This window comes from Oncorhynchus clarkii, chromosome 33 (assembly GCF_045791955.1).
Source record: "Oncorhynchus clarkii lewisi isolate Uvic-CL-2024 chromosome 33, UVic_Ocla_1.0, whole genome shotgun sequence".
Lineage (NCBI taxonomy): Eukaryota > Metazoa > Chordata > Actinopteri > Salmoniformes > Salmonidae > Oncorhynchus > Oncorhynchus clarkii.
In genome coordinates, this window is record NC_092179.1 from 13,057,575 (window position 1) to 13,076,841 (window position 19,267).

Sequence of the window (19,267 nt, forward strand, 5' to 3'; positions counted from 1 at the left end):
GCCTTTTCATTGGAATGCTCAAACTTTAATGTCAGTTGTTGGACACTAACTGCTTAATTTGTATGCTACAACTTTTATTGCATATTTGAGCTTGTACAGTGAAAACGACCCTCAGTAACACGAATTTCAGACTGAATATATACAACTTTGTGGTCAAATTATTTATCTCCCACCCAAGAAGCATTATTGTAATGTTCAACAGGACCACTGATACTTTTCCAATAAGATTGTTCAAAGAAAGCAGCACAATATAGTATTTAATTGAAAAAGTTGTGTGTGTGTGTAAACCTCTTAGACAATCTTGGACTTCTCAAATCCTTGACTGAGAATTCATACAGAGGTGACTGTCAGCTCCTGCATTAAGCAGGATATGATTGCCTGGTCTTCTCATCCGTCCTTGCTAGAAAATGGATAATATAATTTCACCATAGCCAAGTCCTTGAGTGAGTTCCTCTGTCTCTTGGCTCTGTAGCCAGGCCTCAGAAACTCAATCTTCTTTCTTGGCCTCGATCTGTTTTTTTGTGTTTCTTCCTGGCTGCGATGTCAGGGTTAACCACCGCCTGAGAGCAGAATAAAAGGTTAGTGTGATAACATGTGTCATAACATCACTAACTCAATGATTTACCAGTTTGGCCACATAGAGCAGGGTTCTCAGACAACAGATCTGAAAATATGTAAATTAATTTTGGCCAAGGAATCTGTGGAATAATTTGAGGGTGTAATACAATGTAATATTTATGTTCATGGGCCTGGGGGGCTACCAGGGATATTAGTATCCACCAATGTTATATTTTTAATAAGTAATATTTTTTGTTAAACAAGAATAGGCAACTTTTATGGGGTGGGGGCCACAACAAAAATCTGAACTCATGATGGGCTGCAGTTGCTTGTGGGTCTGCATACATAATAGGCAAATGTTGATGACATGAGAGGAAAACTGCTGATGCACAACCAAATTTCAGAATTGCACCATGTGTATTCTACCTCGCAACAGTAAATTGAGACGCCGACTGAGTTCCGTATCCCTGCTGTGATTTACGTTTTAAAAGTATGTTTTCTCTCATCCTCGTGTAGAATTGCAGGATATTAGCTTTAAAGCTGTAACAAAAAGTCTGCCACACGACAAAATTTGTTGAATTGCAGGTAATGAGCTTGAAAACTGCAAAACTCTCCCTCTGTGCCAAGAGACGGGCCTGTAAAGTTTTCCTTTCCAGGGCCTGAGACTTCGTTCAAACATGCACTGTCGAATTCAGTGCATGTATGCTATTTTTTTCTCCCTCGAGATGTGTTCTGATTATGAATTTGCTGTCACAAAAAGGGGTCCCCGGACCCAAAAAGACCCCTGCCATAGAGTACATACCTGCATAGCCTTGTGTTTCGTGCGGTGGGCCACCCTCTGTGAGGCATCCTTCTGAACGGCTGAGAAGGCCAGAGAGAAGGTCTGCAGCCCCACCTGCTTCTTCAACAGGTTTTTCAGGATGGGGTCTGGGGAGTACAACACAGAGATACATTCAATTAGTGCTCTATTTAATCTCTCTCCAGCGGGCAACCAGCTGGTCTGGCCGGTGGGCAGCAAACAGTTGAGAGGCGGTCAGCCACACCCAACAGTGAGGGTAGTGCAGGTGTGTCTCAACATGACCTGGTGGAGGGGAAAACACATTGCTCCGTTACACCAAGGGGAAGCCAGCCGTTTAGAGGGTAAAATATTACATTCAATGATCCATGATGTAGATCTATAGTTCTAGACTGTATCATCAACCCATAGAACAAGTGTAGGCACATGGGTTTAATCACACTGCTATACAGAGCAGGCAATAAGCTTAACGTACCACAGTACTTTAGGACTATTTATCTCACCCCAGACAACGGAGATGCCGAAGGTGATTTTCAGACCAGGCCCATCTGATAATTACGTCATGGTTGATCTACAACCAGCGCTCCGACCATAGGAAAGACAGCACAAACAGATGTGGTGCCAGGCTAGAGGTAGTGTCTTACCCAGGATGTTAGTGAGTGGGTCTTGAGGCTTGCTGAGCTCCAGTAGGCTACAGTCCTTGGTGAGTTTGGTGACCAGGGTCAGGTAACTGAACAGCAGTCTGTCTGCTGCCTTCTCCTCCTCAATCTGACAGACACACAGATATAGAGCAGCCGTTAGCACAGGTGATATAAAACATCCTGCTGAGATAATGCTTTTGAAAGTATAACTTTCCACATAGTTTATATCTTAAAAGTTTGATTTGTAAAATACTTCATGTTCGACTCACGTCTTCAAAGTTGTCGGGGTTGATCTCTTTCTCGATGAGGGGCAGCAGGGCATCTAAGCGGAGGCCAAACCGAACCCCCTCTACCTCCACAAACAGCCCACACACCTGGGCCCCCAGACGACGCAGAGACACCTGAGGGTAGGGGTCAGAGGTCACAGCAGGAGGACATGGGGTGCATCTCAATAGTCTCGAGTGGATTTCTCTCCTTTCCTTTATTTGCACTTCATCAGACATTTACATTGCTTTATTAGATGCATAGAGAAAGACAATTAAGACTAGTGTGTGTGTGTGTCTGCATGTGTGTCTGTCCGTGCGTCCATATTTTGTCTCCAGACAGCCAAGTGTTGACCAGGGTGAAAAGAGTGTTCTGGTGTTTCTGGTCCAGTTGACTCAGCAGTGATTTGATAGCCACGGCGGCCATCTTCTTACAGCGAGCCGAGTCATCGTTAACCATGGCCAGAGGGACGAATAACAACCCACTGTGCTGCAGCAGCAGGTTCCAGGACAGAGACGAATCAGTTACACACAGGAGTAGAATTAGGTTGTCCCCAAACAAACTGATCTAAGGTCAGTTTTGAGTTTATTCCCTCTAAATGGTTAGTATGTGGGATCTGTTTCTATAGCCAACTTCAACCAGGAGCAGTGGGTATAGAAAGCGACCAGAGTTACTGCGAGTCGAACTCAAGTAGTTATGGGATGTGTGTGTGTCAGGAGGATTGTTGTGGATACCCGAGGGAAGGTCTGGAAGATATAGGCCATCAGCTCCAGAGAAGCCTCTCTTCCTGTGTCAAACTCATAACTAACACAAAGAGAGATTTTAGTATCAAAAGTCACAAACAATCGACTTACATCTAAAACAACGAATCCCTTTAAACACAAATATATCCTACCTGAGCTGGGCCACGATAAAATCCAGATGTGATCTCAGTTTCTTCCCCAGAGGATAATCCAGGATATACTTCTGGTGAAAATAACAGAAACACTCAAATAACTTTTTACAAGACACCTTCAAAAATAAAATACAAACGGTAAAATACAGGTTTAAAAATGTATATAAAAACCGTACATGTCTGCACTGGACTCTGATCATGCCGTTCTGCCCGGCAACAGATAGCTTGGCCACTGTCTTCATCAGCTCCTACCAGAGATGGTACTACCAGCTTCCTGGACAGGATGGCCTGTAGGTGGCGATAGAGAGGATATAGTACATATTACAGGAGGAGAACAGACTAAGAATTTCATTATACACTTTGAAAGCAAATACATCTGGTTAAATGAAGGTATAAAATGCTGGGGTCTGATGTATTAGGTGTAGCAATAAAATATGGTCTCAGGTGAAGAGGGAGGGTGTTAGCTACCTGTAGCAGGCCGAAGGCTGTCGCCTGACGTGATTGGTCATAAATGTCCTCCTCAGCGTATCCCAGCAGCACTTGCAGCTGCGTCTCAGTTATCTTGTGTGTCTTCAAGAAGGGATCCAGCATCTCAAGAGCAGAGGCCTCAGAGGAGTTGACCTTGGACTTCTTCAGACTCATATGGAGCAGCTGGACAGAGACAGAGTGACAACAGTCAGCCAACATTCAACTGACCACAGATGAATCAACAGTAAACCACTATTCAGCCATTGGTTACTATCTATTCACGGGACTGTTGGCTTGCCGCAAAACACCATTTCATCTTATAGTCAACCTGTGAGAAAGTTCCTGAAAGTTTTAGGGAGGGTAGCTAGGTTGGTTTACCCGGAGTCCAGTGTCCACTAGGATGTGCATGTTGGTGCGGCTGCTGACGGGGCTTTAAGTCCCCCTCTCTTTGGGGTGGGGGGCAAGAGGATACAGCTGGGAGGGGGCAGACGAAGGTCCGGGGGGGCCTGGGACTTTTTTTTGTCCCTACACACAAACAATAAAGACACGCCATCAAAGACACACCATCAAATGCCTGAGACTCAGTAAGTGAGTGAGACACAGTGCAAGGAAAAGGGAGCATGCATACAGTGTGTGTGCGTGTACATGCCCGTTCCTCTTGGTGATGAGGGGCAGACTCTCCGAGACCAGGAGAGCAGTATGAGTTGTATTTCATTGGCAGTATGAGTTTCCATAGCAACGCCCTCAGCGGTGTCCGTTTCCATAGTAACAACCTTGACCGTTTCCATGGTGGTTGTTTTCGTGCCGCTGTTGACGGTTTCAGTTTCCATGGCTTCCTCAGTGTCACTCTCCTCTGATTCGACAGCTGCCGCCTCCTCTTCCTCATCACCGTCGTCATCAACAACGGTGCTCACAACTAAACAGAAAGAGGCGACGTCAATCAATATATCACACACACTTGGTATGGAAATCATATTCTACTTCACTGGGACCTCTTGGTCACCGGTGTCCACTCACCCTCTTTGGCCCTGGTCTTAGCAGCCTCCATTTCTCTCTCCAGAGTGTCATGGTCAAAGTGGAACGCCTCTAGAACAGTCACCAACAGACTGTGGATGGACACAGGTGTGAGACAACAGTACTAGTGGAAAACAAACATATATATCACCCTCTGATACACACAGACACCTACCTGACAGCCAGTTTCTGTTCAGTCTGCAGTATGTGAACAAAGTGTTGAAGGTAGTAGAGGTATTTAGACCAGGTTCGTCTCCTACACACCGCTCCTATCACCTCTACTGAGGCTGACGTCATACCTTCATTCTCCAGGACAGAGAGAATCACAGGTTACACACACACATACACACACACACACACACACACACACACACACACACACACACACACACACACACACACCAGAATGAAAGATAACATTATTCAGTGTGTTGTGTAACTAACCTTGAACATCTTCTCGTCGAAGAGGGTAGTCATGGCCTAGGGCATGTTCTGGAGGGAACGTGATGACATCACAACCGTCAGCTGCTTGGCGAACTTCCTCAGAGCGCGACCTCTACGGTGGATCTGAGAAGAAAAACATTAAGCACTGGGCTGAACACCACGCTTCCTGACTCATTTGAAGAGCGCCGGCTGTAAGGCTACCATCCAAGTTGCCCCGTGCCAGGCTAAACTGTGTGTGTGTGTGTGTGTGTGTGTGTGTGTGTGTATGTATATATATATATATATATATATATATATATATATATATATTAACCTCAGTCTTGCTCCTTAGTCCTTTCCTGACTGCGTCCAGTATGGTGTACGGTACTGTCTCCCCGACCCACTGCAGCCAGACGTGTAAGAACAGCAGGCAGACACAAGGTGGCGTTGTCTGCCAGGAACATGTATCCAATCTACAACACAGGAAGGAAGAAAGTTGAATTCACTTAATGGATGAAATTACATTACTGTTAAAATTCCTTTGAAGAGGAAATTATTTCCACAACTCGTCAAATAAATGAAGAGCAGAAACCACATTTGTGGCGCAATATGTGCGGGTTGAATCTGTCACCTACCACTGAGTCATGGCAAATTCCTCCTAGTTCCCCACTGGAAACTGGATTGTTGCCAGAAACATTCTCCCATTAATTTACTGATCTCATTGTGAAAAGGCCTTAGTGTAGCTGAAGTCTCAACACAAAGACTGTTTGATAAGCTTACCTGGCATTCTTGCTCCAGATGTGGATGAGTTTGAGGAGGGGGGTGGGGGAGTAGGGGCTCTCTGTTGGCAGACGGCAGACCTGGGGCCAGACAATAGCCTGGAAGACGGCATCGAGCTCATCTGGGGTGAAGCTGTACGAGTCGAAGCCATCAAAGAAGTCCTGGATCCTCAGGACCCCCAGGCGCCTCAGGTTCTTCAGAGGAGCAATACAGCTGCAGCATAAAGCCACAATGGCTACACTGCAGCTCCTGCCCAAGACCACTGCTGACTTGGAATTTTACTAAACTTTTTTCTCAAGACACACCAGGAGCTTATTATCAAGGTTCTCTGAGTAGGAGCGATGATCTAGGATCAGGTCGCCCCCTGTCCATATAATCATATTCATTGTGATCTAAAAGGCAAAACTGATTGTAAATCGGCACTCCTACTCATCCAGCAGCCTCCACATACCTCCCCTGGTCCAACACATGTACAGCAGGTTCCTCAAGACTAACCCTATGTGAGACAGTGAGACCCTCCGGCTGTGTGTATATACCTGTTCTCTCTGGTTGAGAATGGTGGCGATGAAGGCGGTGACACACAGTAGGATCTGCAGCACCCTGGGCAGGTGTGTGTGGATGAGGTGGCCCAGTTTACTGATGACTGTGTTGACTATGTTCAGCAGGCTGTACTGCCGGTGTTAGAGAGGAAGGGTAGAGGGAGGGTGTTAGAGAGGGAGGGTGGAGGGAGGGTGTTAGAGAGGGAGGGTGTTAGAGAGGGAGGGTGTTAGAGAGGAAGGGTGGAGGGAAGGTGTTAGAGAGGGAGGGTGTTAGAGAGGAAGGATGGAGGGAGGGTGTTAGAGAGGAAGGGTAGAGGGAGGGTGTTAGACAGGGAGGGTGGAGGGAGGGTGTTAGAGAGGGAGGGTGTTAGAGAGGAAGGATGGAGGGAGGGTGTTAGAGAGGAAGGGTAGAGGGAGGGTGTTAGAGAGTGAGGGTGTTAGAGAGGAAGGGTGTTAGAGAGGAAGGATGGAGGGAGGGTGTTAGAGAGGAAGGGTAGAGGGAGGGTGTTAGAGAGTGAGGGTGTTAGAGAGGAAGGGTGGAGGGAGGGTGTTAGAGAGGGAGGGTGTTAGAGAGGAAGGGTGTTAGAGAGGGAGGGTGTTAGAGAGGGAGGGTGTTAGAGAGGGAGGGTGTTAGAGAGGGAGGCAAGAAAAAATACAGAGAGAGTGGGTCCAAGGTTCACATGTCGTACTTTTAAAACAAACACAAGTCCACTCCACACACACACACACACACACACACACACACACACACACACACACACACACACACACACACACACACACACACACACTATAATGGCAGAATAGACCGATGAGACAGAGGGCAACAGAGCCATACAGTGAAGAATAAGACGAGAAACACTCCCCTCCCATACAGGTTTTATATCACATGACGGAGGGCGCCCTACCTTGTCCGTGGTGGCAGACGGGCTCCAGCAGGAGGTCAATGAACATGCTCAGCTCCTCAGACTGGCATCCTGCCAGAAACCTCAGCACGATGGAGGAACGCTGCACAGCGCCAGACTGGCCCTGGAACTTACTGCCAGTCTTACTGCGCATCGGCCCAAACAGAACCCTACAGAGGTTAGGTTAGAGGATAGGGGGGATGGGTTGGTTATATTGGAGTAGTAAAGGTGACACATATATAGGCTACACGTTTAAGTTCACTTGAAGATGCAACACACATACACACACGAGTAATCACAAACACACACCTCATAAGCAGTGGGACAAGCTGTGCCCTGTGTGAGGCGTCCACCACGGCCTGCTCCTCTGAGATGTTGAAGTGAACGATCTCATCCTTGAAGTGTTTGTCATCCAGCAGCCTCTCCAGATTCTCCCTGAACACAACAGTCAGCACAGCAGTCAGAGACGTTCAATAACGCAGGACTGTAGGTCCAGGACTGTAGGTCCAGGACTGTAGGTCCAGAAGCACAGGACATGTCAGATATAGTAATAAAAATGTATGTTTCTGTATCACATCAAACACTGAAAGACAGTGTATCAAATGGCCACCAGATATTGAATCCTGATATATTAGCAACTCTATGAGCCTATCGGCCTGGACAGCTTCAAAGAGGCAGCAGAGCAACATTGTTCACAGGGTCTCCACAGGGTCTACACAGGGTCTCCACAGGGTCTCCGCAGGGTCTACACAGGGTCTACACAGGGTCTACACAGGGTCTCCAGAGTGATTCTGTGAACTAGGTCAGTGGTACATTACGGGAAATGAAATAACAGAACATCACAACTCCTGTTAGATGAGAAATTTAAAGTAAATGGATAGTTTAATAAGTGAATATAGGAACTCCTGTCAGATCTGTGGTTCCTTGGGGGAGGTTAACATTCCAGCTCAGTGATGACTCCGATCTCTATCAGTACTGGTAACAATGACTCCCATTGAGAGACCGGGAGTCCATAACGAATAGTATCCCTTACTCTTACTCCAATCATCTGAACAAAAATGTTAAATGGTGATAGTGGAAAGTACGTTCTATGCCTGGCACACTGTAAAAGGACTGAAGGTATGTTAAAACAAGAGTTAAGATGAGATGTTGAGTGACAGTGTCGTTCAGAAATAACCCGGAGAGCAGACTTACTTGTAGGGGAGGACGTTGGGGTCTTTGTAGCTCAGAACACACTCCAATGCTGCCCTCTGAATCTGCTGGTCCTGGTGGCACAGCAACTGAAAAGACACACAGTCACACACTGATAGCAGTACACTGACGGAGACTACCTGCTGTTTAGGTAGATAGGCTGATAACGGGTCAGATAAGTAAGTTTAATTGAGCATGCAGTTGATATGCAAGCTAAATGGGCATATAGCGAGAACAGGTGAGAGTGAATTGACGCGAGTAGCCGATGTGAGTGCGACCTTTAACGACAAAAACATAATATTTAACACGTTAAATAGGGGATCTGCAGTCTCAGAGCTTCATTATAACTCTCAGTTCTGTCAATGCAATAGATGACATCGATATTGACAAGCCGTTCAGCAAACGTGAGAAATGTTGATGATTAGTTACATGAGAAACGAGACCAAGATGAGACTCTGGACAAGGCGGATACGGTATAGTAAAGGCCGTTTATTCAAGCGTAATGATATCTGGCAAAACGTGCTGCACGGCCCCCATTCGTCCAGCTCTTAGGGAACTATCGGAAGAAGAGAGCCTAAAACATATTGTGCAGTTCATTTATACATTGAAATGACGTAGGTAGATTCTGGTAGTCCTGGCTTCTGGTAGGTTGCTTGTAGGTGATAGACAGTCCTCTCCAGCCTGGTGTCAGTATCCCATTGGTTCTCGACAGAGTTCTTTGTCTTTGGAGCCCCTCCCGAAGGGTTTTGAGTGTGCGTGTATTTATGGGTTTCAGTGTGTACGTTATCTTAGTCAGCCACCAGTGCGGGGGGATTCCAGTGCAGTTAGTATATACAGAAAACAGAGAGAGGGGGAGGGTATAACACAGAGTGCAAGCCAAAATTGCATGGTTAGGCCACAGGCAGACAACAGTCAGTGAATGCGTTATTACATGTGTTAATATGTTATTACAGAAACTGTAAAACAAACGATCAAGAGTTAGCTACTTTCTGTGGTCTACTAACGTTACAGTGAGCGATACGGTATGAAATGACTCGCTAGCTAGGCTACATATGATATTTAACATATCCAAGCAGCTATGCTTGTTGGTTCATTCAACGTAGCAACAGGAAAACGTGTTTAACTTGAAACTGTTCAGACATTACGAAAACAAGGCATACGAGATAGCTATGCATATTAACAAATATTTGTTAAATGCAATAGATAAGCAGTCGTCGCTACCTATGCTAACAGCTGTGCTGCAGTTTCCCAACAACATGAATGTGTTCTCAGATTTATGAGACGACGACTTGATCTTCATTTTTGACGTGTCTCTTATTCTGATATATCTAAAAAAAAATATATATATATATATATATATATATATATATATATATATATATATATATATATATATATATATATATATATATATATATATATATATATATATATGTGTGTGTGTGTGTAATCCAGGATTCATATGTGTACAACAATGTAAGGGCCTCCCGGGTGGCGCAGTGGTTAAGGGCGCTGTACTGCAGCGCCAGCTGTGCCATCAGAGTCCCTGGGTTCGCGCCCAGGCTCCTCGTAACTTCAAGGATGACTTTCTGGATACTTTGGTTTCTCAATAACAGCTCAGTCAGTGTCCATACCAGTGTCTGCTCCTGAGGGGAGGACGGCTCATAATAATGGGTGCAACAGAGCAAATCAAATTCCACCTAACAGTATTTGCTACCATTTCAACTATGCTGCTCCAGCCATTACCACAAGCCTGTCCTCCCCAATTAAGGTGCCACCAACCTCCTCTGGTCCATACATGTACTAACTAGTTAAAGATAGCTATATTTTCTCTGGGGTCCAACATTTTTTCAGAAGTGTGTGCGATACATGGGTATGCCTCTCTGTGTGTCCGTGTGTACCAGGGTAGGGCTGATGACAGGGGTACTTATCGGTTCAGCCAACAGAACAATCCCAGCTCTTGATTTCGTGGAGAGTTGGAGAGGTGTGCTCACTGCTACCTGCTAGTAATGTCTTTGAGAAACACACAGGCACACTGAAGACTTCAGAGCTCACTGCTATCCTGTTTCAGCTCATATCCTGTCTGTGACAAGGACATATGGACAAGGACATCATTCTATCTGAACACACAGCAGCCTACTGCGAGCTATTCTCTGCCGTTTATTGCATTCCAATAACAGAAACCACAAGGGAAGTTGTGGAATAGGACAATCTTCCAGTGAGTACAGTCGCCTATACCTCACAATCAGAAGGCTGCAATGGCAGCCTCTCCAGTGATTGGATCCTTTGTGGCTGCGGACTATGCAGTCTTTGCTCTGATGCTGCTGGTGTCTGCAGCCATCGGGGTGTACTATGCCATCGTCGGAAGGGGCCATAGCAGCTCCAGAGAGTTTCTGATGGGGGGCCAGAGTATGACAGCCGTACCTGTGGCTCTGTCCCTGACTGCCAGCTTCATGTCGGCTATCACAGTGCTGGCCACCCCAGCCGAGGTGTACCGATACGGGGCAAGCTACGGCCTCTTCAGCCTCTCCTATGTGCTGGTGGTGGTGGTCAGCTCAGAGGTCTTCCTCCCTGTCTTCTACAGGCTGGGCATCACAAGTACCTATGAGGTTAGAATCAATCCACCCTGTTGAGTTGATTTGTGTTCTATTCAATTCAACAGAAATTGTATAACATGTTTGGTAGAGATTAGCCAGATGAATTGCAATGCACATTCTAAGCAATTCTAAATCCCTGAAATTAATATATTGGGGGTCACAAAGTATTGTTCAAAGTGACCAATTGACAAATGCAATCTATTCAGGAAATAAAATACTGACCTAATTTTGTAATCTTTCTATAAAACAAACAGACTGCTGTTACAGGTAAAATCATAGTAGTCACGGCTCCATTGCTTAATATCTCTGCACCTGTCCATTCCTTAGTCTTGTTGAGATGCTGATTGTGATTCAAACAGCTAAAATATGGGTCCGTGTTACTGACTGTACTCTTTGCTTTGTCTTTTGGGCATCACACATGAACTAATGTCCTTGTCCTGTCCATGGGAAATGTAACAGAAAAGTGTCCTATTTCTTTTTTTCTCCTCATGGTCATCATTCTGCAGTATCTGGAGATACGGTTCAACAGAGCCACACGTCTGTTAGGGACAGTGATGTTCATTGTTCAGACTGTGAGTTCCTTATCACAACACTCTCCCACTCCATATTATGAATTACATGAATATATGAGAACAACCCTTGTGCTACAGGTGGTTATAAGAGACACGTGTTATGTCTCTCTGTCTCACAGATACTCTACACAGGAATAGTCATTTATGCTCCAGCTCTGGCATTAAACCAAGGTGCAGTAGTCTCTAAAAGTCATGAAAGAATTTCATTTCGTGCCCCATCGACATTGAGTGCACTTGAAACCACTCCTCTGCTAAATGATGTCCCTCTCTCTCTCTTTTTCCTCCTCTCTCCAGTGACTGGGATGGATCTCTGGGGTGCTGTCATTTCAACAGGAGTGGTTTGCACGTTTTACTGCACTATGGTACTGGACAGGCAGTGATGTCAATAAATAATGCTGTAAACATAATTTTATATGACATTTATTTTATCTACATTTACTCCCTGATATAAGGGAGATACAGATGGAGGTTAGATTGAGACTTGATTTGTGTAGCACTGTGGTGACCTTTGTGGTGACCTTTAAACCATGTATGTAACACGGCTGTGGTGTGTATTGTGACAGGGCGGTCTGAAGGCAGTGGTGTGGACAGACGTGTTGCAGGTGGGCATCATGGTGGCAGGCTTCCTGTCTGTCATCATCAGAGCCGTGGTCCTGCAGGGAGGAGTCTCCAACATCCTCAACCACGCAGAGCTCGGAGGACGACTCAACTTCTGGGAGTGAGTAGATTGTCATGTAGATTATAGATGTAAAAGAGTAGGAGAAGAGTCTGCACCTGGACTTTGTGCAGTATGTTGGCGCAAAATATAAGACATTGCAAATGCCTTAATCTCTCTCTCTTTCTCTCTCGCTCTCTGTCCCTGTCTCTCCTTTATAGCTTTGATGCTAGTCCACTGAGGAGGCACACCTTCTGGACAATCACATTTGGAGGCACATTTGTCTGGACCAGTATCTATGGGATCAACCAAGCCCAGGTTCAGAGATACATCTCTTGCAAATCCCTGACTCACGCCAAAATGTGAGTCATCATCTTCCTGGAAGCATAGAGTAGAGCATGAAGATCTAATTCCTGTTTTGCCCCAGTGTTTAAAGTGGAACTGACAGCATTTTAGAAACATGAAATCTTATTAAAATGTGTTGATATTTGACACACACAAAAAATCTGGCAAGCGAGCACTAACATATGGTTATTTTAATGTTCATAAATTCTTAGAATGTTTGGGAATGACGTATAGTAAGGCATTTATGAAAATTCTATAGTGTGGCCTCCTGACTGGCACAGTGGTCTGAGGCATCACTACAGACCCGGGTTCGATCCCAGGCTGTGTCACAGCCGGCCATGACCGGGTGACCCATGAAGCGGTGCCCAATTGGCCCAGCGTCATCTGGGTTAGGGGAGGGTTTGGCCAGCCGGGATTTCCTTGTCCCATCGCGCTCTGCCAACTCCTTGTGGCGGTCTGGGCGCCTACAAGCTGACTTCGTTTGCCAGCTGGACGATGTTTCCTCTGACACATTGCAGCTGTCTTCTGGGTAAGCAAGCAGTGTTTAAAGAAGCCGTGTTTTGGAGGACGCATGGTTCTCGGCCTTCGCCTCTCCCGAGTCAGTACGGGAGTTGCAGCGATGGGACAAGACTGTAACTACCAATTAGGGGTAAAAAGCACAAAAAAATGTGTGAAAGTGGGCGAGCATTTGGACAATTAATAGACACTGCGGTAAATAAAATTGAATATAAACGTCTGTCTCGTCCAAGTCTACACAGACCGGTGCGCTATAGCAAATCAGAGCTATGCTAGGGCTGTAAACAAACAAGCCATTTGAGTAAAAGTCTGAAAGTATTTGGTTATAAATATACTTAAGTATCAAAAGTAAACCAGATGGTACTATTGTCTTGTTTTTTAATTTAGGGATAGCTAGGGACAAACTCCAACAGATGTAATTTACAACAACAAAACACATTTGTGTTTAGTGAGTCCACCAGACCAGAGGCAGTAGGGATGACCAGGGATGTGAATTGGACCATTTTCCTGTCCTGCTAAGCATTCCAAATGTAACGAGTACTTTTGCGTGTCATGGAAAATGTTTGGTGTAAAAAGTACATTATTTTCTTTAGGAATGTACTGAAGTAAAAGTAAAAGTAGTCAAACAATATAAATAGCAAAGTACAGATACCCCAAAACACTACTTAACTAGTAATTTAAAGTATTTCCACTTAAGTACTTTACACCACTGGTGTTACAGGCAGTTGCAACAGCGCAACTTTTTTTGTTAGCTAGAACGCATTCGCCAAACCCACAAAATACACCTGAATGGATTTCTGCAAATATGTAAACCCCACAGGAGTCCTCTTATATTTGGGACCCTACAGTCTTATTGATCAAACAACAATGAAAGGTAGTTATGCAGTTATGTACATCAACAACAACAATATCAACAACTAATACTAGCCAGAGCAAGATTAGCTAAAATGTAACAAAGGAACATTAGATAAACCCTCTCAAACCTTTTCAGATAGTTGACCGCCAAAATTGCACTGATAAACGATGGGAAAGTTGTAGCCTATTCATCTTTCTGATAACACAAACTCTCTCTCCCCATTCTCTTTCTCTCCTTTCCCTCTCTATCCCCTCTTTCTGTCACTCTTCTCTCTCTCTCTCTCTCTCTCTCTCTCTCTCTCCCTGTATTCTCTTACCAGGTCTCTCTACATTAACCTATTAGGATTGTGGATCATCATGCTGTGTTCTGTGTTTGCGGGGCTGTGTCTGTACTCCGTCTATAACCACTGTGACCCCTGGACAGCAGGCATGGTGTCAGCGCCAGATCAGGTTGAGGACACGAACCAGGAAATAACACTTTAATAAAGACCGCAGGTTGACGTTTATTGGGATGAGTCTTGTCCTGGAGGCAGAACTGAGCAATTACTGCTAGATTGGGCCAGGTTAGGGTTAGGTATTAGGGTTAGAAGTGTGGTTAATGTTAGGGTTAAGATTTTATGACAGATTTTGTGGTTGTGCCAGGTAGTGACCCCTCTGCAGAGCTGCCTCCAGAACAAGATTATCATAAAGTCATAAAGTTATCATAAAGTCCATCTTTAATTACATGAGCTTCACCATAGCCCTGTGACTCTCAGATCAATTCAGTGTCTATAAATGAATTCTCTGAGAGTGCTTACAAAACAGTTCCTAGTATCATTTATAGCCAAGACACACATAGCCAGACAGCCTTGGCTGTACATTATCGTTCAGTTTAGTCTCCTAAACCGAAGTTCTTATCTCGTTCTTGGTACCACTTAGAACCAAAACATTACCTCATCCAATGGCATATATCAATTGTCAATTCTAGACACTCCCATCAAAAATACAACCCCTACTGGACAAGCTCCCGGAGAGAAGAGTGAGCCTCTAGGTCAAGATAAGGGTAACCTCAGAGGGAACATACAATGGTTCCAGACACTGCCATCCTCCTCTCCCCAATGGGAAAAGTAGGGAGTAACTGGCACACAGACATTGTGGAGCGAAGAGATAATTGGTTCCCCCTCAATCATCCCTTCACATGGTTTAAAAGATACGTTTACATATGAAGACAAGCCTGACCTCTCTCCTCTCTGGGGCCCAAGTAACTTTTTCCCACATAAGCATACTTATGAAAATTGAAAAAACATCTAATTTATCAATGTTACCTAAAGGATTCTGATTCAGCTACCACAACTGTCAATATTACTATTCTGCCAGACTGCCACTTTCCGGATATATTTTTTTAAATCAGTTTCAACTGATAACATTAACAGCCACTAGGTGTAACCACCTTAAACATTTTTTCCCCCGCATTGGCCATACATCCAGATTGTTCCCAGGAAAATATCTCAAATAACCCAAACCCAGGGGTACCACTCAGATAGTCACTGACCATTGACCATGCCCTTTTTCTCTGTACAGCTGATGCCATATATGGTGATGGACATCCTGAGAGACTACCCTGGACTGCCAGGATTGTTTGTGGCTGCAGCCTACAGTGGGACCCTAAGGTGACTATTCCCATCTAATACTTATACTGTGTGTCAAACATGATCTTACTTTTGATTATAGCTACTGTTTATAATGTTAATATGTAACCTTATGTTATATGTCTACTAGATTAAGTGTCCTTTTGTTACTATTTGTGCTGCATTCAATATCTCAAGGTCACTCGCAGCCTATGGTGGGGCACAAAGATGACTATTTCCATAGCACTCACGCACACTGTATGTTATATTTCTGGGTAAATAATAGCACTATATTTGCTCTCTCTTGTCCACAGTACGGTATCGTCCAGTGTCAATGCTCTGGCTGCCGTGACTATTGAAGACCTGATCAAGCCGTACATACACATGTCAGAGAAACACCTGTCCTGGACCTCTAAAGGCCTTAGTGAGTGTATAATATCAATACATGCATTTCGCTACACTCGCATTAACATCTGCTAACCATGTGTATGTGACAAATAAAATTTGATTTGATTTGATTTACGTGTCTTTGCTGTTAAGCAGAGCGACACAGGGGAACCCAAGAGCAGACTCAGATGAGGAAACAGGGATGAATGAACCAAAATATTCATTGTTACACAGGGAGATATGGAGTGCAGATCCGGGGAAGCTCGGATGAGTTGCAGAAAAACAAAATGTGGAGACGGAGGTTGGACTTAGCTGAGTAGAACAGGGTAAACAGGTCCCGAGGGGAATCCAAGGTAGTGGTGGAGAGTAAAATCCAGAGCAAGGTAGTTGGGTGGTGAAATGTGGAACGGGAGACAGGAGCCAGAGGTAAACTGCAATGAGAGTTTTCAACTCTCTAGAGACAGCAGGAGCGGTAGAGATACTCTTAATGATCGTCTATGAAAAGCCAACTGACATTTACTCCTGAGGTGCTGACTTGCTGCACCCTCGACAACTACTGTGATTATTATTATTTGACCATGCTGGTCATTTATGAACATTTGAACTTCTTGGCCATGTTCTGTTATAATCTCCACCCGGCACAGCCAGAAGAGGACTGGCCACCCCTCATAGCCTGGTTCCTCTCTAGGTTTCTTCCTAGGTTTTGGCCTTTCTAGGGAGTTTTTCCTAGCCACCGTGCTTCTACAACTGCATTGCTTGCTGTTTGGGGTTTTAGGCTGAGTTTCTGTACAGCACTTTGAGATATCAGCTGATGTAAGAAGGGCTATATAAATACATTTGATTGAGAGGATAAACAATGTCAGGCAGGGAAACAGGCACAACAGAGTAACAGGATCTTGTCTAATCATAAATGGCTAGAATCATGAACTGACTGAGCAGAGATTACAATCTGGCAGAGCAGAAGTGGCAGGACTGAATATTTGTAGAGGTCTTGATTATGGAACGAGTTGCAGCTGGTAGGGATCTGCTCTGACTCCAGCACACCTGTCTCCAACCATGAAGAGGGAGAGAGTGTACAGGGGGAGTAACTGCAGGTCAAGAAGACACTGGATGAACACCAGAGGGCATAGCAGGAGCAGATGTGACATTTGCATTTACCACAGAACTCAGAGAGCTATATTCATGTTTGATGATATATTTATGTTCTTATTGATATATTCTTGCTGATATTAGAAATTAATAAACCATGATTTATCATGATTTTAACTGCTATCCCTATGCACCATTCTAGGCTTTCTGTATGGGGCTCTCTGTATTGGAATGGCTGGCATAGCCTCACTAATGGGAAGTCTGCTGCAGGTATGCGATACAACAAAAGGAGTATGTCCTTCTACATAAATATGTTGTGTTGAGGTATGCAAATCTAAAAATATGTCTCTGTCTCCCCATGTAGGCAGCTATCAGTATCTTTGGGATCATCGGGGGGCCTTTACTGGGTCTCTTCTCACTGGGGATCCTCTGTCCATACGCCAATGCCACAGTCAGTACAGTCTCTTTAACAAAAGCAGGATTATAAGAATGCAACCAATCTAACTGTTAGCTAATCTCACTGAACGTTTATGTTGAAGTGCTGATGTGTTATTTTTGTGTGTTCTGTGCTGCAGGGGGGCTTGGCTGGTCTGCTCTCTGGGCTGGTTATGTCTCTGTGGGTGGGGATAGGGGCCCTGTTTTACCCTCCTCTACCAGAGCAGAGTAGGCCTCTGGGTCTGACCACACATGGCTGTAACTTCACAACCGCAGCCGATGCGTTCAACTGGACCACATCCCCAACAGAACCAAGCCTATACACTACAGTACTACAGCAAAATACAGCAGAGAGGTACGTTGTGGGCTTCAGTTTCTTTGGTTAAGGACAGGACCGACTTTTTCGGTAGGGAACAAGTATATTGATATGGGCACAGTTAAAATAATTAGAAATGTACTGTAGAACAGGAATCATTTTGTCATGTTAGAATAGCGAACTGCATCAGCTGTAAACAATATATGCAATGTTATAACTGTTGGATGCCACTATGTTTGTCTCCCCTACAGACCCTTCCTGGCTGATAACTGGTACTCCCTGTCTTATCTCTACTTCAGTCCTATTGGGTCACTTACAACACTGGCTGTTGGACTGTTGGTCAGTCTACTTTCAGGTACTCTTCCCCAAATGGTAGTGTTGCTTCTTACCATATTACATGTTGTGTCTAATTAACATGTTTTTCACACTAAAATGTGTCTCTTTCCAGGGGGTATGAAGTTGAAGTTGGAACCAAGGGTGTCTTTGATGAAAGAAGATACAATGTTATTTTGCTTTTACAAGCTCTTTAAAGAAAGGGTAAGTGATATGAGTGTTTCAATAAATAACCTCCAAGACGTTCTCTCTCTTTCAACCACTTTCCTGTATTAATTTAGCTCTCATCCATACCTAGGCCATGAGACGAGCAGGAAAGCTGGACCTCACAAAAAACAGAGAGAACAAATGTGGAAAAAATAACCCCGGCTTCTGCAATGTCCACGAGTTGGATTTCACAAAGAGCAGTCTTCCTACATAACATACTGATAAAACCATGACTTAACAGTTGCTCTTTCTTCTCATACTTCTCCCTCCGCAGTGCCGCTGTTTTTCACGTGACTCATGAATGTCTTGACAGATTGTATCAATATCTCATCTAAATCCTCATATTTCTATACACAGTGCCTACAGAAAGTATTTTATTCCACACTTTTTGTTACAGCCTGAATTCCCCCCCAAAATCCTCAACCATCTACACACAATACCTCACAATGACAAAGTAAAAACTTGTTTTTTGAAAAGTTAGCAACATTTTTGAAAATTAAATACAGAAATATCTAATTTACATAAGTATTCACACACCTGAGTCAATACATTTTAGAATCACCTAGGGATTACAGCTGTGTGTCTTTCAGGGTAAATCTCTAAGAGCATTGCACGTCCGGATTGTACAATATTTGCCAATTATTATTTTTGCGGTTCTTCAAGCTCTGTCAAATTGGTTGTTGATCATTGCTAGACCACCAAGTCTTGCCATAGATTTTCAAGCAGATTTAAGTCAAACTGTAACTCGGCCACTTAGGAACATTCACTGTCTTCTTGGTAAGCAACTCCAGTGTAGATTTGGCCTTGTTTTTAGGTTATTGTCCTGCTGAAAGGTGAATTAATCTCCCAGTGTCTGGTGGAAAGCAGACTGAACCAGGT

General features: G+C 44.4%; 1 protein-coding gene, 1 non-coding gene and 1 pseudogene across 2 annotated transcripts; 1 reads left to right on the forward strand and 2 right to left on the reverse strand.

Annotated features, from left to right (window-relative positions):
* Nucleotides 1-479: 479 nt before the first annotated feature.
* Nucleotides 480-5,113, reverse strand: LOC139392919 (small subunit processome component 20 homolog; annotated as a pseudogene).
* On the reverse strand, nt 1,769-1,896 carry LOC139393351 (small nucleolar RNA ACA64). Its single transcript, XR_011629782.1, has one exon. It is a non-coding gene; the product is annotated as a small nucleolar RNA ACA64 (small nucleolar RNA).
* A 5,619-nt stretch (nt 5,114-10,732) lies between the features above and the next one.
* LOC139392832 (sodium-coupled monocarboxylate transporter 1-like) lies at nt 10,733-18,634 on the forward strand. The gene is made up of 15 exons (XM_071141119.1): nt 10,733-11,083; nt 11,578-11,643; nt 11,763-11,814; nt 11,938-12,005; nt 12,207-12,361; nt 12,520-12,660; nt 14,335-14,464; nt 15,575-15,663; nt 15,936-16,045; nt 17,300-17,367; nt 17,462-17,548; nt 17,673-17,887; nt 18,100-18,203; nt 18,297-18,385; nt 18,480-18,634. The coding sequence occupies exons 1-15, from the start codon at nt 10,733-10,735 to the stop codon at nt 18,600-18,602; spliced, it is 1,848 nt and encodes a 615-aa protein (XP_070997220.1). The 3' UTR covers nt 18,603-18,634.
* Nucleotides 18,635-19,267: the final 633 nt, after the last annotated feature.